Consider the following 27,085-nt stretch of genomic DNA (forward strand, 5'->3'; position numbering starts at 1 on the left):
TGTCGGTGTCTGTATGTATGTATGTGTCTTTATGTCTTCATGCATGTGTGTCTGTATGTATGTTAGTATGTGTCTGTCTTTTACTATGTATGCCTGTGTGTATGTCTCAGTATGTGTGTCAGTATGTATGCCTGTATGTCTGTTTCAGTATTGTGTCTGTTAGTATGTATCTGTGTCCTTTTGTATCAGTGTGTGTTTTTTTGTCTGTGGGTGTATTCCTCTGGGCGGTATTTGGAGGCGGACCCAGTGGGCGGTATTTGGAGGCGGGCCCCTGGGGGCCCAGACCCTGAGCTGAGTTAGGGGCCCCAAAATTTCTGGTGGCGGCCCTGACCCTTATATACCATATATCAACATACCTTAATTGGATTTATAAGAAAAAACTCTTTGCTCTGTATATTAAAGAAATAAAATATCTTTTCTGACATTTCTGGGCAGGTAATTAAGTTATCAGCTATTTATTGTAGCATGATACTAAGAGTAGGAACCCGATACTGAGATCTGTACACAAATAAATCAATCAGACACTGTTAGAACCACATAAAAGCTTTATTCACATTTTTGCAATGTGGCTCGCTCTGAAATCAATATAGGCTTTTGAAACATCAGTATATCTGATTATGATCAGAGTTAAATAACATACATGCTACATCATAAGGTGTTCTTCCTCAGGCAGTGGTTTAGGTTACAGACATTTGACAACAGAGGTATTCTACCAACACAACATAGTTTATCTGGTACCAACAATGAATGTGACACAGTCACACATTAGATGCCAGGATCCATTCATGACAGTTTCTCCTGATTCTCGGTAAGTCATTTGATGTCCCAGCGTTCCAGATGGTACAATCATGGTGCGCATTCTAAAGGGCAGTTTCGGTGCTTGATAATTTTGAGGACATTCATTTTCTTAACTAACACTGCACTTACTGCCCCAAGGCAGAGCGTCGCACTAAAAAGGTCTCTGGCCTGTAATGGAAAGAAATTGCTGACAACAGTTCTGTTAGTTTAAAAAAATCCTTGATTTTGAAGGTGAACTCATAGCCAAGAGAAAGACGAGCAAATTTCAAGGATTCCTTGTAATCATGATCAATTACTTCAAGCTTATGACCAGATCACAGAGGTTCAAAACCTGGCGGAACTTTGCTTTTTTTTCGTCTACTTTTGGCCGAGGGGTTGGGGAGCTCCAAGGATTCCAGGCGAAAAGGCCGTGGCAAAGGCATATCCATTCCTTGGATAGGGGACACAGAGCTTATACTTGCATTAAAAACAGAGCCAGCTGTATTGGCGGGAGCAGAATATGCCGGAGATGCGTTATGGAGAGCTGTCATTTAAAATAAAGACACAGGAATGAGTTGTAAAGCGTGAACAACACATACATATAGAAAAATATACAGCATACTTTCACACAGTCTCTTGTTAAGGTGGACATTTCTTCAGGCCGGTTCACTAAACACCTTAAGGCAGCTGAATGGTTCAACTGACCAGAATTAGCTGTTTCTACCAAAAGCTTACTATGAAAAATCATTTAGCTTTTTACAAAAGGCCAATGCGATTATTTAAGCTGTATTTGCACAGCCACAGAACAGAACTACTGTTCGATAAGCTGTTAAAATTAGCAAAATATATCAATTTGCTAAAAAAAAAGCTGGCAAAAAACAGCCTAACTATACATAAATCCCATTCATTCATTTCATCCAAATCCCCTAATCCAGACTAAAGGAAATGCACCACTAATACTAAGCCTTCATCATTAAAACACCCCAAGTAACCCCATTAGAACTACAATGATATCCTAAATCCTATTCCAGAACCACAATGTTCTGGATTTCTTTGCTTATAAAGTGAACCACAAGGAATGCTGTGCAGCATAAACTGAAGGATCCTGCCACCTGTATCGGGGGTGCCCAAAAGGTAGATCCACAGATGTTTTAAAACTACACCTTCCATGAGCTTTGTCATTCTAAAGACATCATGGGAGTTGTAGTTCTGGGGATCTACCTTTCAGTCCAGTCAGGGCTCAGCCAGCGGCCAGCTTTCCTTTGCAGGATCTTTATCAGGCCAAGGCAGTGCTAGCAACCTTTAGCTATTCAACTGGTTTGCATCATGGGAAACTGTTAGGTACTTGAGGAGAAAAAGAGAGAAAAAGCAAGTGAAAAGGAAGCATTAGACTAGCAGCAGTGGGAAAAGAGGCGAAGGTGACAAATGGGAGAGGATTGGGTGGAGAAAGGTGTCTATAGAAAAAGCAGACAAGCAGGGTTATAAGAAAACCAGCCACAGGGTCCACACTTTGAGAAGGTAATTGTGGACCGTGGCTGTAATTTTACCCATACATTTGCCTCTATTTGAAGAATCCAGGCCCCCATTTTCTATTGTTTAGTAATAACTATTCTGGTGACTATACAAAATTTATGACTGTGACCAGGGCTCATAATTTCACATCCTGCACTACTAGCAAGGCCTAAATGTTACTCAGCACTGCAAGCCTGGAGGGTCCAGGGGTGAATTTGTTCTCGCTATTGGCTAGTGGGAACTCTGAGCCCTGACTGTCATTATACCTGCTGCTTGTATTTCTGCTACAATACAATTTTATACTGATGATCCAAATCAATTCACATCTTTCTATGCCCTCCTCCAACATCAGAAGATATTACAGATCGTCTTACCAAAACTCTTTAGGGGATCAGCACTGAGGATTTGGCTAGCTCGCTTTGATTTAAAGTAGTTATTGGCAATGTTTTCACTGTCACTTCGGCTCAGCATCTTTTTGTAACGATCCTCTTCCTGGCAGATAGACATGAAAGTAGAAAGTCACAGTTTATTCTAGTGGGAAAGCCTCAAAGCAATTTGTTATTATCCAACTATTTATATATATATTATTAGCAATAAATTAATTGAATAACCCTACACGTAAGTGTACATCTAATGGGTGAAAACCTGGAGTGTCCCTTTAATAATATAAACCCACCCAGTATAACTGTAACCTAACTTACACAGTGCATCTAACGTGTGTGGGAGCCTGGAGTGTCCCTTTAATAATATAAACCCACCCAGTATAACTAACTGTAACCTAACCTACACAGTGCACCTAACGTGGGTGGGAGCCTGGAGAGTCCCTTTAATAATATAAACCCACCCAGTATAACTAACTGTAACCTAACCTACACAGTGCACCTAGCGTGTGTGGGAGCCTGGAGTGTCCCTTTAATAATATAAACCCACCCAGTATAACTGTAACCTTACCTACACAGTGCATCTAACGTGTGTGGGAGCCTGGAGTGTCCCTTTAATAATAAAAACCCACCCAGTATAACTAACTGTAACTTAACCTACACAGTGCATCTAACGTGTGTGGGAGCCTGGAGTGTCCCTTTAATAATATAAACCCACCGAGTATAACTAACTGTAACCTAACCTACACAGTGCATCTAACGTGTGTGGGAGCCTGGAGTGTCCCTTTAATAATATAAACCCACCCAGTATAACTAACTGTAACCTAACCTACACAGTGCATCTAACGTGCGTGGGAGCCTGGAGTGTCCCTTTAATAATATAAAACCACAGAGTATAACTAACTGTAACCTAACCTACACAGTGCATCTAACGTGTGTGGGAGCCTGGAGTGTCCCTTTAATAATATAAACCCACCGAGTATAACTAACTGTAACCTAACCTACACAGTGCACCTAACGTGTGTGGGAGCCTGGAGTGTCCCTTTAATAATATAAACCCACCCAGTATAACTAACTGTAACCTAACCTACACAGTGCATCTAACGTGTGTGGGAGCCTGTTGTGTCCTTTTAATAATATAAACCCACCCAGTATAACTAACTGTAACCTAACCTACACAGTGCATCTAACGTGTGTGGGAGCCTGGAGTGTCCCTTTAATAATATAAAACCAGAGTATAACTAACTGTAACCTAACCTACACAGTGCATCTAACGTGTGTGGGAGCCTGGAGTGTCCCTTTAATAATATAAACCCACCGAGTATAACTAACTGTAACCTAACCTACACAGTGCATCTAACGTGTGTGGGAGCCTGGAGTGTCCCTTTAATAATATAAACCCACCCAGTATAACTAACTGTAACCTAACCTACACAGTGCATCTAACGTGCATGGGAGCCTGGAGTGTCCCTTTAATAATATAAAACCACAGAGTATAACTAACTGTAACCTAACCTACACAGTGCATCTAACGTGTGTGGGAGCCTGGAGTGTCCCTTTAATAATATAAACCCACCGAGTATAACTAACTGTAATCTAACCTACACAGTGCATCTAACGTGTGTGGGAGCCTGGAGTGTCCCTTTAATAATATAAACCCACCCAGTATAACTAACTGTAATCTAACCTACACAGTGAACCTAACGTGTGTGAGAGCCTGGAGTGTCCATTTAATAATATAAACCCACCCAGTATACCTATATAATCTAATTCTGTGCTCATGAGCAGTGTGGGGATTTATTGTACACAATCTCACATACCATTTGGTGTTCTCCATTCTCAACAGGTGATACTTTTTTCGTTTTGGCCTGTGGCAAACCTGGAGCTGCAGGGTCAGAAAACCCAAACAATAGACTTATACCAACAATTACTTTAATAGCAATATTACTATAGGACCTGCTTACTACATAGTTACTCGTATATTTTTACTTCAGGATACTGAGGGTATATTATTACTTTATGGATACTCAGGGTATATTACTGCATGGATACTCAGGGTATATTAATACTATGGATACTCGGGACATATTAATACTATGGATACTCGGGACATATTAATACTATGGATACTCGGGACATATTAATACTATGGATACTCGGGACATATTAATACTATGGATACTCGGGACATATTAATACTATGGATACTCGGGACATATTAATACTATGGATACTCGGGACATATTAATACTATGGATACCCAGGGTATATTAATTCTGTGGATGCTCAGGATATGTTATTTCTATAGATACTCAGGGTATATTATTACCATGGATACTCAGGGTATATTATTACCATATGGATACTCAGGGTATATTATTACCATATGGATACTCAGGGTATATTATTACGGTATGGATACTCATGGTATACTATTACTTTATAGATTCCATGTCTATAACTTGAATAGCACAGCTGCTGCTGTATTATTTTGCTCACCCGTAGGGAGACTTGTTCTTTGCATTACAACTTCGGGTAATTTCCAGTAGCCACTATCCTCGTCCCATGATGCCTCTCTCCTGATCCTGTCTAAGTTGCTATAATTGCAGTCTCGCCGGATGAGTGACTGGATCTGACCCAGAATCTGCTGATAAAGAAGGAGTTCTCTCTCTTGCCGGCGGATTGTGACGAGGTAATCATTTCGATCCCGCTCAAACTCTGCATGCAGATCCTCAATCTCAATCTCAGCAGCTCTCAGCTACAATTCAAAGAGCAAAAGAAGAAAAAAGGACAAGAAGGAAAGAATAATGAGAAGGAAGGAGGGAGGACGAATGAAAGAACATTAGACGTAAGTTTCCATGATCTAAACCTATTTCACCCTGGCCCCCCCCCCCCCCCCCCATTTCTCCTCACAGGTTATAGTGAGATCGCCCATCAAATGTCCATCTCTTTTTGGGGTCAGATGTACCTGAGCTTTGATCTTTAAATCCCCCAAGCCTGTGTTTCAGGAATACTTATTGTGTCGTACTCACATCCCTAGATACTCTGACTATTCTCTGTCACCACTCTCACCAATGTCTTCGTACATTCTGTCTAGATCATATCTACATGCTCTCACCTTTTTCTGTTTCTTCTCCAAGAGTCTGTTCTTGACCTGCAGTTCCTCTTGGATTGATTCATAAACATTGACCAGGGCCCGATCACTACCATCCTCATCTATACTCTGCAGAGCAGCTACCAGCTCCCTCTTCCGCTCATCGGCATACTTTTTACGGTGCTTCTGCTTCTCCTTCAGATCCTTGTTTTTAGCTTGTTCCCCACCCACCACCTGTTGCTCCAGGATCTGAAGCCTGTAACAGGGAGACATATTTGCGTGAGTGTTAATAGTGTGATCCTACAAGCCGTTTAAACAACAATGGGCAGAGATAACAGATGAAACAAAGAAGGACATCCAACATCAATGAAAGAAACATACAGCAGGTGGGACAAACACTCCCAGAATGCTCTGCGATCCATAGCCTGGCATAGAATTAAACTGCAATCTGGGTGCCAGCTAGTTATATAGTAAGAAGATTAGATGCCTAGTTTAACTGCTTAAGGAAAATATATAAAATAAAATCAGTAAAGGATGCACCCTCAGTTTGAATTAATCTGTCTGTTCTATTATTAAAAAACACCAAAAAACAGAAGATTGCAGTTTGTACCCAACCTGGCAAGCACTTGTTGGGGGCTCACAGCACTCGGGGTCTCCTCTGGAGGATGCAACGTGACTGCAGCAGGCTCTGATACTGGACTCTGGAGGTTGACCTCCACCTGGGAAATTGCAGATTCTGGATGCTGTGGAAAGCAAAACAGTTTTAAACAATCCCTGTTCTAGCAGTGTCTTCATCAACATATTGTTCCTGTCACAATCTAATAGTTTGTCTCATTTGTTCTTAAATTGCCCCTTTATAATATTGTAAAGTGCTGCGGAACAAGTCAATAGTAATAATTTATAAAAATCTCTTAAATTTACATGAATATATGTTGGTGAGGGGTAGAAGCGCCTTCTACTGAAAATATTATTTTATTATCACAGTGCGTTTTTACTCAGCTCAAAGGGGAGCCGTCATTGCTGTCGAAATGGCATTACGGGATAAAACATTTTAGAAAGGCACTGTGTCCTTGGGTGCATGCACTACTCTATCAATACACCCATACGTACAGTTAGAAGGCCACAGACAGGACCAGATTTACCGTAATGGGACACTTCAGACTGAATCTGTCCCATTTCTTTTTATGTATTTTAAAATAAGTGTATTAAATATATGCATATAATCAATAGAAATCATTTTTACAAATTATATACACATTTGAAATTCCTGCATTTCCTACTCACTTCAGGCTGTGTGGATTCACAACCAGCTCTCATGAAGCAGATATCGACTGGTGCTCACTGTGATTTCTATAGCAGTAATGAGCTTTTACCATAAGAAATATTTTATTGCAGCAAGGGTTTCTGGGAGTGATAGTTTTATTGTCAGCTTTCTGATTTAAACGCATTTATGTCAGATTGCTATCATACCTGTGCGGATGCTATATCAGTTGGACTGGAAATTACAGTCACGGAATTCACTTCACCAGCTGTGAAAAGAATAAACCCATTAATTCCATGTGTTAAATGTCTACATCTAATATAATGATTACTGTGGCAGAAATGTCTCTGCCACGTGTTCATCGAGGGGCCTGCTTGCCAGCCTCCTGCCAAAAGACTATGGGCCCTTTAAAACCTTATGTGATTTATGTACTTTTGTAGTCCAAAAAAAAAAAAAGACCAACCTTTGGCCCCAATTCCTTGGAATTGTCTTGGGCATAGAACCATGTGCACGGTCGGTCAAAATGATGACTTCCATGGAAATTCCGAACTCCTGAACCGACCTGAGTGATCTTTGGTGCCCCAGATCGGGGCGATCAGGGGATATGACTTTTGTGGGGTTTTCATGTGTTTTAGGGGTACCTTTGGGTTACTGTAAAATATATGTTTGCTGTGCCTGGAGATAATTGAGTTTAGTACAGTTTCTGACTCAATTATATCTCAGGCACGGGGGAGGGATTATCCTGTTTTGTGTGGGAGTGTCCTGAACCTGAGAGCCAATGTAATTACAGTGGTGAATGCCCCTGGAATATGTTATGGAAAACCCCTTGCATGGGGACTTGCATACAGGGCCAGTTGTGGCTGCCATTAAAGACCTCAACACAGAGCCTCGTCTTGTGCTTGTAGGGAACAGCGATATCACTAGCTCTTGTAAGAGCTATCCTGCTATACTCTCTGGAGGAGGAGCGGTCTACCCACTGGAAGCTGGATCCCTGACTTGGGTCCAGGGTGCGTGGAGGAGGGTGAGACCCCAGCCAAGCTGCAGCGGCTAAGGGCCTACGGTGGTTATGGTGTCTGGTGGAGTGCTTGGAAGTACTCCGAGGTACTAGGAAGCAGTGATTGGTGGAGGCACCAATTCAGTGTGTCAGGCGGTCTGCCACATCTGGTGGCAGCGGTGGGATGGCTTCCTAGGGAGTATAGAAGCATCCTGGAGACACTGGAATTGTTATGGATTTATAATTGAGGGCAATGCTAGTATTCGCACATCGCCCCTGTCTACAGATAGTCCACGGACAGCGTTTACATATGAGGAGGAGTTTCGCTGGAGGTTGCAGCACCACTTGGCCCAACAGGATGGGCCTGTATCAGAGGAGAACATACTGGACTACAGAGATGTCACTAGAAAGGAGCTTTGCGACGAAGCCTTGGAGGGTGTACAGGGTTGATCAACCAGCACTCACTTGCAATTCTGAGACTGTCTCGAACCTTCTGTAAACACTAACAAAGCCCCGCTGGCTCAGGATCAGATTTAATACTTTGCTGGAGTCTGGACACCATATATACCAGTAGGAATGATCTAGAAGTTACACTTTCACTCGTCCTGAACAGGACTTTATGTGATAAGATCACACTCCACTGACCAGAATGAGAGGCTCCTGATTGGTAGTGAGAGAGCTCTGTCAGTACTGTAGAGATCCTCTCTATCCAGCTGCAGAAGTTTAAAGGTGCATATATTTCTTATTGACATTTTTATTTCTTGGTTTTGTATAATTTTAATTATTGTAGTATTTACTTTTAAAAACATAGGGATCATATTTTTGGCAACATTTTACATTCAAGCCAAAATAAATACTGCATGCTCTTTACACCTGAAACTGTAATGAATGTTAGAGATTTTCTAAACTTTTTGGGATTTATTTACTAAACATGAAACTACTGAGCGTTAAACAGAAAATTGCAAATTCAAGATGTTTTTAGTAAGTTGGAATTCCCCCATATAACAGCTAATGAAATAAAAATAAGGATTTCAGTATGTATCATTTCATGGATTGTTGATTATGAACCAATTACCCGAATGTTTTCTTATCTCTTCCATGCTGGCGAGCTTCAGATCGTATGAATTCCGTAAATTGCTAATATCCTCTTCCAGACGCACACGAGACTTTTGCTCCGCTTCGTATTCTGCCTTCAGCTGAGCAAACTTTTCCTCGTACTCCTAAAAGTAACAGATGGCTTAGTAATGTAATCAAATCCATCAGAGATTGACCTGTGAAATACAGATATAATGGAAAACAACCAAACTTTAAACAAAGCATGTTCTGACCTAAATCTCCCATTTCTCTTGTTAGCTAGTACTTAGTGAATTATCTTACAGATAAATATGTATAATAATGAAACTAATCAATTTACCATTTGCGGGCGAAGTATTCGGACGCTTACTAGGGCGTTACCTGTCTGATCTTTCGCTTCTCAGCCTCTGCATCCATTTCAGGACTGTTTGATTGCACCTCTGGCGGTTTCACCGGTAATGCCGCAAACACTGTAGGTGGAGAATCAAGAACCGTTTGTTGACTTGACAATTGTTTAATTAATAACCAATGGGCGTGATGCACCAGGCAGTTTGGATGTCAGATTCTAATTGTCATCAGAAAATAAATCATTGAAATCTAAGAACTAGTAAGGATGTGCAGCCCAGTGCATTTAACCAAGAAGGTCCCCTGTGGGAATTTATCCTCTGGAAGGATTGGCAAAAGACAGATAGCGCTATTCATTAAACCCAGAACTGGAAGAACTGTCTTGGGATTTATGACTTTTAGCCAAAAACTGCAAAAGAGAGAAAATGGTTTGGACTGTGATAAGAGAGTATTTTTTTTCATTTAAGGTTGGTATTGTGTTTTAACATAAGGGGGTGAGGATACAGAAAAGAAAAGATAGCTTGATGGGGCAGGGCTAACTGGTGACTCTCTGCAGGCAGCTCAATCAGCCAGGGATAGCTGAGGGACTCTCTGCAGGCAGCTTGATCAGCCAGGGATAGCTGAGGGACTCTCTGCAGGCAGCTCGATCAGCCAGGGATAGCTGAGGACTCTCTGCAGGCAGCTCGATCAGCCAGGGACAGCTAAGGGACTCTCTGCAGGCAGCTCAATCAGCCAGGGATAGCTGAGGGACTCTCTGCAGGCAGCTCGATCAGCCAGGGATAGCTCATGGACTCTCTGCAGGCAGCTCGATCAGCCAGGGACAGCTAAGGGACTCTCTGCAGGCAGCTCAATCAGCCAGGGATAGCTGAGGGACTCTCTGCAGGCAGCTTGATCAGCCAGGGATAGCTGAGGGACTCTCTGCAGGCAGCTCGATCAGCCAGGGATAGCTGAGGACTCTCTGCAGGCAGCTCGATCAGCCAGGGACAGCTAAGGGACTCTCTGCAGGCAGCTCAATCAGCCAGGGATAGCTGAGGGACTCTCTGCAGGCAGCTCGATCAGCCAGGGATAGCTCATGGACTCTCTGCAGGCAGCTCGATCAGCCAGGGACAGCTAAGGGACTCTCTGCAGGCAGCTCAATCAGCCAGGGATAGCTGAGGGACTCTCTGCAGGCAGCTTGATCAGCCAGGGATAGCTGAGGGACTCTCTGCAGGCAGCTCGATCAGCCAGGGATAGCTGAGGACTCTCTGCAGGCAGCTCGATCAGCCAGGGACAGCTAAGGGACTCTCTGCAGGCAGCTCAATCAGCCAGGGATAGCTGAGGGACTCTCTGCAGGCAGCTCGATCAGCCAGGGATAGCTCATGGACTCTCTGCAGGCAGCTCGATCAGCCAGGGACAGCTAAGGGACTCTCTGCAGGCAGCTCAATCAGCCAGGGATAGCTGAGGGACTCTCTGCAGGCAGCTCGATCAGCCAGGGATAGCTAAGGGACTCTCTGCAGGCAGCTCGATCAGCCAGGGATAGCTCATGGACTCTCTGCAGGCAGCTCGATCAGCCAGGGACAGCTAAGGGACTCTCTGCAGGCAGCTCAATCAGCCAGGGATAGCTGAGGGACTCTCTGCAGGCAGCTCGATCAGCCAGGGATAGCTGAGGGACTCTCTGCAGGCAGCTCGATCAGCCAGGGATAGCTGAGGGACTCTCTGCAGGCAGCTCGATCAGCCAGGGATAGCTGAGGGACTCTCTGCAGGCAGCTCGATCAGCCAGGGATAGCTGAGGGACTCTCTGCAGGCAGCTCGATCAGCCAGGGACAGCTAAGGGACTCTCTGCAGGCAGCTCGATCAGCCAGGGATAGCTGAGGGACTCTCTGCAGGCAGCTCGATCAGCCAGGGACAGCTAAGGGACTCTCTTAATGCTGCTCGATCAGCCAGGGATAGTTCAGGGACTCTCTGGAGGCAGCTCGATCAGCCAGGGATAGTTCAGGGACTCTCTGGAGGCAGCTCGATCATCCAGGGATAGTTCAGGGACTCTCTGGAGGCAGCTCGATCAGCCAGGGATAGTTCAGGGACTCTCTGGAGGCAGCTCGATCAGCCAGGGATAGCTGAGGGACTCTCTGCAGGTATTGATGGGGCACGAATAGTTAGGGAACTCTCTGTAGCTTGTTCGATGGGACAGGAATAGCTGAGGGACCCTTGGCAGGTTTATTCCATCTGCCCACTTTATACAAAGTACATTACCTATAATAAGTGAGGAAAACCACTCAGCCAGTTACCTGGCAGGTCTTTTCCTGAACTCTGCTCCATCAGCATAACCTTCAGCTTTTTAATTTCCTCCTGGTACTCTCTGAGCAAAGCATCTTTGGGGTCCTCGTTAATGCGTGGTTTATTCTTGATGTTTTTAGCTCGGTTGGCATATCGCAGAGTGCTCAGGGTCTCATCATAGTTGTTGTCAGCGGGAGATAGACAAGCCACCATCAAGGTCTTTGTGTTGCCCCCTAAAGAGTCCTGCAGCATGCGGGTCAGCTTGGAGTCCCTGTAAGGAATATGTTTGGCCTTTCCATCTACTAGAGCAGAGATGACATTTCCCAAAGCTGAAAGGGACAGGTTTATTTTGGTGGCTTCTTTAAGCCTCTCTCCTGTAGCCCCGGTTTTTGATTGCCTCTCGCTGCCAGCAAGGTCAACCAGATTAAGTTTTCCAGCACGGAGATGATCTTCCCCTTTTTCATCTGTGTATAAAGAGGTCATAATTAATAACATGAAGACTTTATAGATGTTTATCTATTACTCTGAAATGTCCTAGTCTAGGACGGACAGTCCCTATTTTCAGGCCAAACCCTTCTGACCTATTTTCTATCCCAATGTCCCTCTTTTCTAGGAGCTCCATATTGTTGGTGTGTATGAGTTTATATCAGAGCTCCACAGCAATAATACTCCCAGTAATGTGTCTGAGTGTATAACAGAGCTCCACAGCAATAATACTCCCAGTAATGTGTCTGAGTTTATATCAGAGCTCCACAGCAATAATACTCCCAGTAATGTGTCTGAGTGTATAACAGAGCTCCACAGCAATAATACTCCCAGTAATGTGTCTGAGTGTATCACAGAGCTCCACAGTAATAATACTCCCAGTAATGTGTCTGAGTGTATAACAGAGCTTCACAGCAATAATACTCCCAGTAATGTGTCTGAGTGTATAACAGAGCTCCACAGCAATAATACTCCCAGTAATGTGTCTGAGTGTATAACAGAGCTCCACAGCAATAATACTCCCAGTAATGTGTCTGAGTGTATCACAGAGCTCCACAGTAATAATACTCCCAGTAATGTGTCTGAGTGTATAACAGAGCTTCACAGCAATAATACTCCCAGTAATGTGTCTGAGTGTATAACAGAGCTTCACAGCAATAATACTCCCAGTAATGTGTCTGAGTGTATAACAGAGCTCCACAGCAATAATACTCCCAGTAATGTGTCTTTACACTGCACTAAATTATATTAATTCACGATACCATAAATGATTATCAGTAGGTCATGAAGTAATCAAAGATGGCATATGATAGCCCCGCCCATTGACACGCCTCTAGCCAATCCCCCTAAAATGAAGGGTCCCTTTATTGTCATGTGAAATGTTGGGGTACATTCTTATTGACTGCACCACTTTGTAATCAGCCAAATTTATACCTGTAGAGCAGATTTCAATATTGATGGTGAAGATTGAATGTGAGCGTGAGGAGTCCTTGTTCATCAGCGTGTATCCAACCGATCGATTCTTCCAGCCTGTGTCCATGATCCTCTCGCAATCTGCCACGCGATGCACGGTGTGCATGGATAAACCTTTTACATATACCCCTCTGTCCGGGTGCTCTTTCAACTGCAAATACATAATAACTAAGTATTGATGACTGTGGCCTTAACAGTAATCAAAATAGCTAATCACACGGAACAGACTGCCAGACCTGGGTGCCAGTTAAAATGAACACTCAGATTTCAGCATTATAGAGAGGTAAAATCACGCCATATGAACAAACAGAAGAGTGATGGTTAAAGATGGCATCATAAGAATTACATACAAAGCAGGAACGTTAGCAGGAAAGCCTGACAATGACATGAAGCTTGCCAGGCTATACTAAACAAGGGAACGTGCCAGGCTACACTAAACGAGGGAACGTGCCAGGCTATTCTAAACGAGGGAACGTGCCAGGCTATTCTAAACAAAGACCATGCCAGGCTATTCTAAACAAAGACCATGCCAGGCTATACTAAACAAGGGAACATGCCAGGCTATACTAAGCGAGGGAACGTGTCAGGCTATACTAAGCGAGGGAACGTGCCAGGCTATACTAAGCGAGGGAACGTGCCAGCCTATTCTAAACAAGGGAACATGCCAGGCTATACAAAGCGAGGGAACGTGCCAGGCTATTCTAAACAAGGGACCATACCAGGCTATACTAAGCAAGGGAACGTGCCAGGCTGTTCTAAACAAGGAACCATACCAGGCTATACTAAACGAGGAAACATGCCAGGCTATACAAAGTGAGGGAACGTGCCAGGCTATTCTAAATGAGGGACCATGTCAGGCTATACTAAACGAGGGAACGTGCCAGGTTATACTAAGCGAGGGAACATGCCAGGCTATTCTAAACAAGGGACCATGCCAGGCTATACTAAATAAGGGAACATGCCAGGCTATTCTAAACAAGGGAACATGCCAGGCTATACTAAGCAAGGGAACGTGCCAGGCTATTCTAAACGAGAGACCATGCCAGGCTATTCTAAACGAGAGACCATGCCAGGCTATTCTAAACAAGGGACCATACCAGGCTATACTAAGCAAGGGAACGTGCCAGGCTGTTCTAAACAAGGGACCATACCAGGCTATACTAAACGAGGGAACATGCCAGGCTAATCAAAGTGAGGGAACATGCCAGGCTATTCTAAACGAGGGAACATGCCAGGCTAATCAAAGTGAGGGAACATGCCAGGCTATTCTAAACGAGGGAACATGCCAGGCTAATCAAAGTGAGGGAACGTGCCAGGCTATTCTAAACGAGGGAACATGCCAGGCTATTCTAAACGAGGGAACATGCCAGGCTATATTAAACTGCACTTTGCTAAAACAGTTTCGATTTCCAGGAAAATATCTTTACAAACTTTACATCTCACTGATTCACTTCACACTATATAGACAAAAGTATTGGAAGACCCGACCACTACACTAACAGTAACTTTTATGACATCGCTCTCTAAATAAATAAACATTAATATGTAGTTGGTCGTCCCCCCACCACCCTTTGCAGCTAAAACAGCTTCTCTTCTGGGAAGGCTTTCCACAAGACTTTGCAGTGTTTCTGTGGGCTAGGCTCCGCCCCCCTTTTAATTATTATTTTAATATTTTTTTTTTATTATTATTTTTTATTTTATAAATATTATTATTTTATTTTATTTATATTTTTTTTCGTCCCCCCTCCCTGCTTGATACATGGCAGGGAGGGGGACTCTCACTCCCTGGTGGTCCAGTGGCATTGGCAGTTCAGTGGAGGGGGGCTGGCAGAGAGCACAGCACCCACGACTCCAGACTATCCACGGTGGAGAAGAGAGTCGCGGAACTAGAGCAACTCCACCTCAACACCACAAGCAGGCTTGATGCCATAGAGGATAAGCGGAGACGGTATAACATCAAGCTTAGGGGTGTACCTGAGGCACTGGGGACATCGGACTTACCTCATTTCCTGCGGAGATTTCTAGCAGCGTATATGCCTCACAAACAGGCAAAGGCAATAAACCTCGACGGTATGTTCCGCATACGAAAACCGGCGGGCGCACCGCCATCCGCAACACCGGATCTCATTGTCAGATTCCAGTCAATGCAGGACAAGGCCCTACTCCTCTCAGCAGTGAGAGGGAAGACTCCGATATCGTTTGAGGGAGCCACACTGCAGATATTTCCGGATCTTACCAGGAACACGCTGGCCTGGCGCCGCTCTCTGCGCCCACATCTGCAGCTCATGCGAGCGAACGACATCCCTTATCGGTGGGGGCTCCCAAGAACCCTCCGGTTCCAGGCACTGGGGGAAGAATACAGTGTGGGCACTCATCAGGAACTCGAAGACCAACTGAGAAAGCTGGGGCTCCTCAACTCGAGTGCAGCTAATAGCTCAGGACTAGCACGCATAGACCCGGCTAAGATCCTGGAATTCACACCCCGCTCGGCTCAAGTCCCATCGGCATCCAAAGACTTAACTTGACTCCCAAGGCCGTGACCGATTGGCAGGAAGACACTCTAGCCGCGACAGCCTCCCATCACACCGGGACTTATACAAAAACACCACCGAACTGTACCTATTAGCTACTGATGTTCTCCTTTGATTGTTCGGTTTTTTGCTTCCTTATTTTTCAATTGGGTTTAATTTTTTTCACTTTTGGTTATCTTTTATTTGTTATTTTCGTTCTCTCCTCTTTTCTGACCTGATAAACCACAGTTGTGCCAAACTCTGCTGTACACACAGTCACATACCGGGGGTCACTCCTACACCTCCACGTTACAGCATGCAAATAGCTTGGAGACCCGACCGGAAAGTCCCCTCATACTTTACATTGCTCATCGCCATAGGCGACCTACCCCCCCCACCCCTTCCAGTAAGACCCTACCGGGTTCACGATCCACTTCTCCTTATACTATTACACATGGGAGGCGGTGCCCCCGTAAGTGATGAACACTCGCCAAGACCTCCTGACTATCACTAACTCACTATAAGGGGTAACACTAAACGACATCTAAGAAGTTCACCTTCCTTTCTATATTAAAAAACCCTCATCCCACACTTCCACGCATGTCACAAACTCACTCACCTTTCAGTCTTTACCATTATCAATTAAGCAAAATATTGTCAACGATACTATGTTTACCATTTTTCATCTCTCTCTTGTGACCTGTGGCTTATACTAGTGTACAAGTAATGTGTGGCATGAGAAAAATAAAGAATTAAAAAAAAAAAAAAAAAAAAAAATAATTAAAAAATAAAAATAATAAAAATGCCCACCCCCCACCAAGGCTCTGCAACACATACACAAACACACACTGCACTCATATACACACTGCACACATTTACACATACTGCACTCATACACACACACTGCAACACATACACAAACACACACTGCATTCATACACACACTGTAAATAAATATTCAATTAATATAATTTTTTTAGGATCTAATTTTATTTAGAAATTTACCAGTAGCTGCTGCATTTCCCACCCTAGTCTTATACTCGAGTCAATAAGTTTTCCAATTTTTGGGGGGTAAAATTAGGGGCCTCGGCTTATATTCAGGGCGGCTTATACTCGAGTATACACGGTACTTGCTCAGAACGATCCCAATGAGATTGAGTAACAAAATCTTGAGCGCCTTTCAAACTGCCATTTCTAGATTTCAATTTACATTGCCATAATACAGACAAGGGGCTGTGTAGGAGGGGGGCTGTCAGAGAGTGTTTACTTACCTTTCCTGCAGCTCCTGTCAGCTCCCTTCTCCTCCGCACCGGTCCGGTCAGCTCCCTCTGCAAGTCCCAGTGTAAGTCTCGCGAGAGCCGCGGGGTCAGAGCGCGGCCGCGAGACTTACACTGGGACTTGCAGAGGGAGCTGACCGGACCGGTGCGGAGGAGAAGGGAGCTGCAGGAGAGGTAAGTAAGAGCTCTCTGCCAGCCCCCCTCCACTGAACTGCCAATGCCACTGGACCACCAGGGAGTGAGAGTCCCCCTCCCTGCCATGTATCAAGCAGGGAGGGGGGACGAAAAAAAATATAAATAAAATAAAATAATAATGTTTATAAAATAAAAAATAATAATAAAAAAAATATATTAAAATAATAATTAAAAAATAAAAATAATAAAAATGCCCACCCCCCACCAAGGCTCTGCAACACATACACAAACACACACTGCACTCATATACACACTGCACACATTTACACATACTGCACTCATACACACACACTGCATTCATACACACACTGTAAATAAATATTCAATTAATATAATTTTTTTAGGATCTAATTTTATTTAGAAATTTACCAGTAGCTGCTGCATTTCCCACCCTAGTCTTATACTCGAGTCAATAAGTTTTCCAATTTTTGGGGGGTAAAATTAGGGGCCTCGGCTTATATTCAGGGCGGCTTATACTCGAGTATACACGGTACTTGCTCAGAACGATCCCAATGAGATTGAGTAACAAAATCTTGAGCGCCTTTCAAACTGCCATTTCTAGATTTCAATTTACATTGCCATAATACAGACAAGGGGCTGTGTAGGAGGGGGGCTGTCAGAGAGTGTTTACTTACCTTTCCTGCAGCTCCTGTCAGCTCCCTTCTCCTCCGCACCGGTCCGGTCAGCTCCCTCTGCAAGTCCCAGTGTAAGTCTCGCGAGAGCCGCGGGGTCAGAGCGCGGCCGCGAGACTTACACTGGGACTTGCAGAGGGAGCTGACCGGACCGGTGCGGAGGAGAAGGGAGCTGCAGGAGAGGTAAGTAAGAGCTCTCTGCCAGCCCCCCTCCACTGAACTGCCAATGCCACTGGACCACCAGGGAGTGAGAGTCCCCCTCCCTGCCATGTATCAAGCAGGGAGGGGGGACGAAAAAAAATATAAATAAAATAAAATAATAATGTTTATAAAATAAAAAATAATAATAAAAAAAATATATTAAAATAATAATTAAAAAATAAAAATAATAAAAATGCCCACCCCCCACCAAGGCTCTGCAACACATACACAAACACACACTGCACTCATATACACACTGCACACATTTACACATACTGCACTCATACACACACACTGCATTCATACACACACTGTAAATAAATATTCAATTAATATAATTTTTTTAGGATCTAATTTTATTTAGAAATTTACCAGTAGCTGCTGCATTTCCCACCCTAGTCTTATACTCGAGTCAATAAGTTTTCCAATTTTTGGGGGGTAAAATTAGGGGCCTCGGCTTATATTCGGGGCGGCTTATACTCGAGTATACACGGTACTTGCTCAGAACGATCCCAATGAGATTGAGTAACAAAATCTTGAGCGCCTTTCAAACTGCCATTTCTAGATAAATACGGTCCAATAAGAAACCCAGAATCTCTCAGAAAATTCTCCAAAAAAATGGGGGAGAATGGAGACCTGGGATTTCCAGACATACATGCTATTCGTGATGCCTGTATGTTAGCACATTTCTTAGCTTGGGACAAAAATAGTAATTATGTCAACTTATGGAACGATATTGAAGCTCAAGAGTTTAAAACAGACATACTCTATGAATGCTTCTGGATCAATAAACGATGTCCTATAAATCAAATTACAACAAATCCAATTATTAAAGCGACCTTAGCCACGATCAAAAATATTAGGAAAAATTAACCCTAACAAAGGAATTGGCTCTATCCTCTCCCATAGATATCCTAGAAATTAACATAAAAGACTTAAACTTGAGAAATTGTGGGATCAATCAAGTATTGAATATCTACTCTAATGGTAAAATAATACCTTTTCAAGAATTGCAAACTAACTATTCTTCAGCTCCAAGCGAAGTATTCACATACTTGAGAGTCAAAAACTATCTGGACTCAAAACTAATTATAGAACATAAGGACAGTATTTACTTTTTAGATATTCATTATCCTTTGAAGAGATTATCCCGTTCACTTCATTTCCTCTGTTTTTTTGAAACATTTATTAAAGACCCCCCAATAATAAAGTGGGAACTTGATCTTAATAAATCATTCGAAATTCAAGCCTGGAAACATAGTTAAAATGGCTTAAACAAAGTAAACATTGTGCTCTATTATAAAGTACTATACAGGTGGTACATGGTTTCTACAAAATTAAACACAATATATCATGATCATTCTGACCAATGTTGCAGATGTGAAAAAGCCAAACGGTCTCAATTCCATATTTGGTGAGAATGCTCAGGATAGAATACTATAAAACTTAATCTCAGTGTCATTTTAACAGAAATTCTAGGGAAAGAGTTCTTTCTATCCTCACATCAGTTTCTATTCCATCTAGATTTTCCTTGTGAGAAACCCCTTTCTTTCCTAATATCCATATTATTATATATATTATCCATAATCTGTCTGGCGAGAAATTGGAAAAAGCAAGGCCATCAAAACTGGAATGAAATAATAAATCAATGTTCAATAGAGAAAGGTTAATACGTAATGAAATGAACAACCAAGGGAGCTTATACTTAAAAATCTGGAATAAATGGCAAACATTCTCTTTTAGTAATAGAGATGGGTATTCATATTTATAGAATGGTAAATAAATAAACATGGTATAGGACAATCGCAAATTCCTGACATAGCCCTCCCCCCCCTCCCCCCCCCCCCCCCCCCCCCCGTGTCAGTATTAATGTAGAATGAAGTATAAAAGTTTTAGAATGTATGTAGTTAAGATTAGAAATGAAAAATGATGTATTATTGTTACTTTAATAATAACAATGTAAGGTTAATTTTCTATTTTTTGTCATTTGAATATCTCAATAAAGAATTCAATGAAAAAATAAAATAAAAGGTGTATCCCAGTAGTTTTGTCCATATGTTTTCTAGGTTTCCACAAGAGTGTTAGTAAGGCAGGCATCTCTCTGAGCACGTGGCATGCTCTCTATGGGACATTACAAATGTTGATATATGAAACTTTTTTTGCTATTCCCTTGTCTCATCGTGTGCCACATTTTATCCCTGCGCCAAAACCACATCCCACCTTCTATCCGTTACCTCTAGTTTCTGTTTAGTGTCTTCTCCAAGAAGATCTCGGATTTCCTCGTTGTAAATTTCCAGGTATGACGCTCGAACCAAAAACTTTGTGTTTTCTGCACACTGAATAAGAACGAGATAAAACATTTAAACAGCTGAGCTATTCACTAAAGGGTCAGGAATTCAATATGTAATTAAAATGAGTTTCACATTTTAGGTCAAAATAATTGAATTGGATAAAATTCTCTAAATCACCTTATCATTTGGGCTACTTTGGCTTAAAATATGAAATTAGCTTTAAACTCCAGACTCCTTTGAGTTTTGACTCCTCATGTTTTCCTCTCTGAGCTCTCTATAAAATAGGATGAATTCCGTACGATCTCTCTCCCACCGTAATCCTATGCCCTTTCTAAGAGAAACATTATTACTTGTTAACATTGGCTCTTCTCCTTTCCAATCCGAAATCCAAACGCTGAAATTTCTCTGTCATTATTTCCAAGAACCAAGATTTTGGTGTTAAAGCGCACTGTGCAAGCTTCTATGGGGTGACGTGCGGTTCTAAACAGTGAATTCTAGTGACTTGCAAATTGAAGCCAAAGGGGCAGATTGAAAAAACTGCCATGATATTTTTTTTTTATTCTTTATTTTTTGTTGTGCATGGGTAATATTCGCATGACAGTAATGCCACAACAGCATTCTTAGACAATTTGAACATACAGGTTTTTGACTGTTAGGTAGCATTTAGATGGTACGCACATGTTTTTAGATTAATACAACAGGCTAGGTACATGCTGGTTAGTTATAATGAATTATTCTGTCGTTTGGTAACAATAGCTTAAGGTTAATAGGTATAGTGAGCGTCATCGCTTTAGCTTCGGACCCTTGGTATAGTTACGCTTAACTATGTTTAAATGAGGGATATATATTTCGACCAGTAACAGCCTGTCTAACTAATCATATCCTACAGTAAGGAAGCTTTTAGTTCACACGTCAAATATTGCATCACTCGTTCGTTAAATCGCATTAATGAGATGAGTTAAATAAGCTTATTCAGATCCTGCATTTGTTATAGTAGTTAAACAAGGATTAGACATGCTTTTGTGAGTCCAGTAAATGACAGTTATATAAAGACAGGCTGGTTAGATTGACAAGATGTGCACTCAAGTTTACAGGGTGATCTATAGGCAAGCTTGTGGATGGAGTGTATAACCAGGTGGCTGATCTCATACGATAATGGCACAGAGTTCCTGAGGGTACAATGGTTGCAGGTAAGACAGTCTCGGTAGTAGGAAGTCCCTCTATAGATGGGTGAAAGATATCCCCTTTAGCTACAGATTCGTTGTGCCAGGGTGCCCATCGCTGGGTGCTGGGCTAGTTCTCTGCTGTGTGTGAGGATCTCCCCGACAACAGGGGTTTGGGCGGTGGCTCGTCTGCTTCTCCACGTGCCGGTAAGCCCCGCGGTGCGGTAGTGGCTGCGGGCGGCTGATGTATCTGTAGGACGTCTGGTTTCCCTGCCCGGGGAAGGGAGGAAGTGCCGGGACCCCGCGGGAGGCCACTGAGAGTCCAGTCATAGTGGAGGTGGGTGGCTTGTTGGGGTTCGAGGGTGCTTGCAGATGGATGACTGCAGTAAGGATCTGTGTAGTGGGTGCATACAGTCTGCCTTTTGTGCTGCCGATGTGGTTAAGTAGCCTGTGGAGGCTCTGGTCTTGACGCCATCGCACATGGCCCCCGCCATCTTGGTTCCAGTGCCTGGCTTGCGGGTCTTGGCGGCCCCTGCGGTGGTCGGGTGCCGAGGGTGGGGACCAGGATAACCCCCCGGTCCAGAGGGGAGGTACGGGGCCGGTTCCCCGAGGGTCTGAGACTCTAAACGCTGAACGGCAGGCGGCGGGGCAAAAGCCGCCCACCCCGCTCACTGCCGGAGTAGGCCTCAATAATGTCAGTGAGGAATCCCCCTCCAGGGGGCTGAAGCCCGTTGGGCCAGCCTCACCCTGGATCCAGGGCTCTCTGCCCGCTGAGGGCCACCGTTACCAGCTGGTTTTGTATCAAAAATCAGGTTTTATAGCTTGTTTGGTCTTAGGCTGCAGGAGCTGGTCTCGCTTGCTTTTTTTAACTGCTTCCACTGAGTGTTTGAAAGGCAGCGCAGTTCCGAGACTGATCAGAGGTGTACCAATGCAGAGGTTAATTTGTGACTTGGAAAGAATTCTAGCAGCATTCTAGGAAGGAAACCAGAGCCGTGATAATTACATTTTAACGCTAAACACAATTTAATAGAGAGGTTGAAGAATTTTAGCAAATCATACATTCGTGGCAGATAACATACGCTATGCTTCACAGCTCTTATTTCTCTTAAACCCAAGTGTGTCTTTGGGCCCATAAACAATTATATACAACCACAGAGACACATTTTTAAACACATGACAACAGACATCAGCTTTTCTCACCTGTATACTTTCAAAAATATGCTCGAACGCTCTGGGGATAATTCCTCTCTGTGCAGGGGGGTGAGATATGCCCTGCATACTGAACGATTTGCCACTGCCAGTTTGTCCATAGGCAAAAATGGTACCATTATACCCCTCAGTCACTCCCTGTGCAAAGAAAGTGAATCTTTTACAAACAAATCCCCATTATAGGCACATTGGTAAAAAAAACATATAAAGGATACAAAGGCGCTAGTAATTCCTTAAACCCGGTGCAGCTAAAGATACCCAAGTGTAGGGTCACATTCCCTGTACCTCAAGGTGTAGAAAGCAATGGGTTAAGGGGCGTGGACTGGATTTGGGAAACGTTTAGAGTTTGAGATAAGGTTTGGAACAAGAATAGAGATTTAGAATATTGAGTTTCTTTAATAATATTTGTGACAAACAAGCCATGCTTTAGATTTATTTATTGTTAGCAATTTAACGCCACCATGTAATCCCTAGTCACCTCACCACTAACCACACTTTAAAACCATAGCTGTTATGTCCTCACTTATTGTTTCCCTCATTTAAATAAAAGGCTCAATACTGATTGATTGAATCCTGACCGGCTTTAAATCTAAAGCCTTTTAGGGTTCTGCATTCAAACCTTTCCAGTTGAACATTCCTCATGTGCCATTGGAGAAGTTTGAAATGGGCTGAAATACTAATTTGTAACATATTGCGGTGTCTTCCTGCACAACATGGAAAATGTAAAGCCACACCATAACCACTGCAGCTAATTGTATGATCACAGCTAATTGTATTATCAACGCTAATTGTAACTAACTATCTGCTCACCTTGGCACCCAAAGGCCCGCCCTCACATGCCACTTTGTAATTGTTTACCTGTGTATTATATATAAAAAAACTACCTGACCTTGGACACAATGATGGGCAATGAGCCTTGAGATAGACACACCAATGATTTCAAACACTTTTTTTCGAAGGGTAAAGAAGTCTAAAGGCCTACCTAGAATGTAACAGGACTCTGAAGGCCTCAGAGAGGAAGCTGCTTTATCACAGGATTCGTGCAAAAATCAATATCTTCCCACAAGATGTCCCCAACCACAGACTCACCTCAACCAAAGGATAGGCTATTTCATTATAGATCTGCTCGGTGCAGTGCTCAGTGTAATACGCTCCATCGAAGGTGAACTGTTTGGGGGTGTCTTCAGGAGCTTCAGGCTTTCTGATAAAGCACTGACCTCGGCTGCTGTCCATGGTGACCACAGCTTCACAATTCAGCTCTCGTTCTCTCTCGTTCATGGGACGGCAACGCACAACCACTTTCACACATTCTGCAGCCATTGCTCACGCTAGTCTGTTAAAAAGAGAACGATGACGATGTAAGGCAATCATTTATCTGGAGCTATGGTTCTTAACTCTGAGTTCAAAAATCAAGCCCCCACTGGTTAGACCAGTCACATCACATCTACCAAGCCTCAGGCAAACACCCACAATACATGGGTACTGTCCCACTCAGACCCAGGAAAACTCTAATGAGTCTAATATTAACCGTGCATAATAACCTGATCTCTTCTACACAAACACATACTTATTAACCTGAGATCTAAATGGATCCAGTATCTCTCCCCAGTATTTACCCAGGATCTATATGGACCCAGTGTCTCTCCCAGTATGTACCCGGGATCTATATGGACCTAGTGTCTCTCTTGCAGTATTTACCAGGGATCTATATGGACCCAGTGTCTCTCCCAGTATTTACCCGGGATCTATATAGACCCTATGACTCTCCCAGTATTTACCCGGGATCTATATGGACTCAGTGTCTCTCTCCCAGTATGTACCCGGGATCTATATGGACCTAGTGTCTCTCTCGCACTATTTACCCGGGATCTATATGGACCCAGTGTCTCTCCCAGTATTTACCCGGGATCTATATGGACCCAGTGTCTCTCTCCCAGTATTTACCCGGGATCTATATGGACCCAGTGTCTCTCCCAGTATTTACCCGGGATCTATATGGACCCAGTGTCTCTCCCAGTATTTACCTGGGATCTATATGGACCCAGTGTCTCTCTCCCAGTATTTACCCGGGATCTATATGGACCCAGTGTCTCTCTCAGTATTTACCCGGGATCTATATGGACCCAGTGTCTCTCTCCCAGTATTTACCCGGGATCTATATGGACCTAGTGTCTCTCTCCCAGTATTTACCCGGAATCTATATGGACCCAGTGTCTCTCCCAGTATTTACCCGGGATCTATATGGACCTAGTGTCTCTCTCCCAGTATTTACCCGGAATCTATATGGACCCAGTGTCTCTCTCAGTATTTACCCGGGATCTATATGGACCCAGTGTCTCTCTCCCAGTATTTACCCGGGATCTATATGGACCCAGTGTCTCTCTCCCAGTATTTACCCGGGATCTATATGGACCCAGTGTCTCTCTCCCAGTATTTACCCGGGATCTATATGGACCCAGTGTCTCTCTCCCAGTATTTACCCGGAATCTATATGGACCCAGTGTCTCTCTCCCAGTATTTACCCGGGATCTATATGGACCCAGTGTCTCTCCCAGTATGTACCCGGGATCTATATGGACCCAGTGTCTCTCCCAGTATTTACCCGGGATCTATATGGACCCAGTGTCTCTCTCCCAGTATTTACCCGGGATCTATATGGACCTAGTGTCTCTCCCAGTATTTACCCGGGATCTATATGGACCCAGTGTCTCTCTCCCAGTATTTACCCGGGATCTATATGGACCCAGTGTCTCTCCCAGTATGTACCCGGGATCTATATGGACCCAGTGTCTCTCCCAGTATGTACCCGGGATCTATATGGACCCAGTGTCTCTCTCCCAGTATTTACCCGGGATCTATATGGACCCAGTGTCTCTCTCCCAGTATTTACCCGGGATCTATATGGACCCAGTGTCTCTCCCAGTATGTACCCGGGATCTATATGGACCCAGTGTCTCTCCCAGTATGTACCCGGGATCTATATGGACCCAGTGTCTCTCTCCCAGTATTTACCCGGGATCTATATGGACCCAGTGTCTCTCCCAGTATGTACCCGGGATCTATATGGACCCAGTGTCTCTCTCCCAGTATTTACCCGGGATCTATATGGACCCAGTGTCTCTCCCAGTATTTACCCGGGATCTATATGGACCCAGTGTCTCTCTCCCAGTATTTACTCGGGATCTATATGGACCCAGTGTCTCTCCCAGTATGTACCCGGGATCTATATGGACCCAGTGTCTCTCTCCCAGTATTTACCCGGGATCTATATGGACCCAGTGTCTCTCCCAGTATTTACCCGGGATCTATATGGACCCAGTGTCTCTCTCCCAGTATTTACTCGGGATCTATATGGACCCAGTGTCTCTCCCAGTATTTACCCGGGATCTATATGGACCCAGTGTCTCTCTCCCAGTATTTACCCGGGATCTATATGGACCCAGTGTCTCTCCCAGTATTTACCCGGGATCTATATGGACCCAGTGTCTCTCTCCCAGTATTTACCCGGGATCTATATGGACCCAGTGTCTCTCCCAGTATTTACCCGGGATCTATATGGACCCAGTGTCTCTCTCCCAGTATTTACCCGGGATCTATATGGACCCAGTGTCTCTCCCAGTATTTACCCGGGATCTATATGGACCCAGTGTCTCTCCCAGTATTTACCCGGGATCTATATGGACCCAGTGTCTCTCCCAGTATTTACCCGGGATCTATATGGACCCAGTGTCTCTCCCAGTATTTACCCGGGATCTATATGGACCCAGTGTCTCTCTCCCAGTATTTACCCGGGATCTATATGGACCTAGTGTCTCTCCCAGTATGTACCCGGGATCTATATGGACCCAGTGTCTATCTCCCAGTATTTACCCGGGATCTATATGGACCCAGTGTCTCTCCCAGTATTTACCCGGGATCTATATGGACCCAGTGTCTCTCTCCCAGTATTTACCCGGGATCTATATGGACCCAGTGTCTCTCCCAGTATTTACCCGGGATCTATATGGACCCAGTGTCTCTCCCAGTATTTACCCGGGATCTATATGGACCCAGTGTCTCTCCCAGTATTTACCCGGGATCTATATGGACCCAGTGTCTCTCTCCCAGTATTTACCCGGGATCTATATGGACCTAGTGTCTCTCCCAGTATTTACCCGGGATCTATATGGACCTAGTTTCTCTCTCACAGTATTTACCCGGGATCTATATGGACCTAGTTTCTCTCTCACAGTATTTACCCAGTAACGTATTTGGACCCGTTATATTTACCCGGGATCTATTTGGACTCGGTTTTTCTCATCACCAGTGCCGCGTTCCCTGTTACCTAGCAACCACCGGCAGCAGAGCAATGACGTCACGAAAGGCAAGGGAGAGTCTGACAAATCTCTAAAGCGTTCACAGGCGAAGCTGCAGATGTAACCAGCACTCAGTACACAGTGCCACCTACTGGACATAATGT

General features: G+C 43.8%; 1 protein-coding gene across 1 annotated transcript; it reads right to left on the minus strand.

Annotated features, from left to right (window-relative positions):
- Positions 1-527: 527 nt before the first annotated feature.
- Positions 528-26,955, minus strand: KIF17 (kinesin family member 17). Its single transcript, XM_063437130.1, has 15 exons — positions 26,896-26,955; positions 23,716-23,959; positions 22,618-22,764; positions 20,198-20,299; positions 13,110-13,299; positions 11,702-12,154; positions 9,474-9,562; positions 9,094-9,238; positions 7,234-7,292; positions 6,379-6,506; positions 5,788-6,019; positions 5,169-5,427; positions 4,490-4,554; positions 2,664-2,781; positions 528-1,321 (listed from the first exon to the last, which is right to left on the minus strand). The coding sequence occupies exons 2-15, from the start codon at positions 23,944-23,946 to the stop codon at positions 1,113-1,115; spliced, it is 2,427 nt and encodes an 808-aa protein (XP_063293200.1). The 5' UTR covers positions 23,947-23,959; positions 26,896-26,955; the 3' UTR covers positions 528-1,112.
- Between the last annotated feature and the right edge of the window lie 130 nt (positions 26,956-27,085).

Source organism: Pelobates fuscus, chromosome 11, assembly GCF_036172605.1.
Source record: "Pelobates fuscus isolate aPelFus1 chromosome 11, aPelFus1.pri, whole genome shotgun sequence".
NCBI lineage: Eukaryota > Metazoa > Chordata > Amphibia > Anura > Pelobatidae > Pelobates > Pelobates fuscus.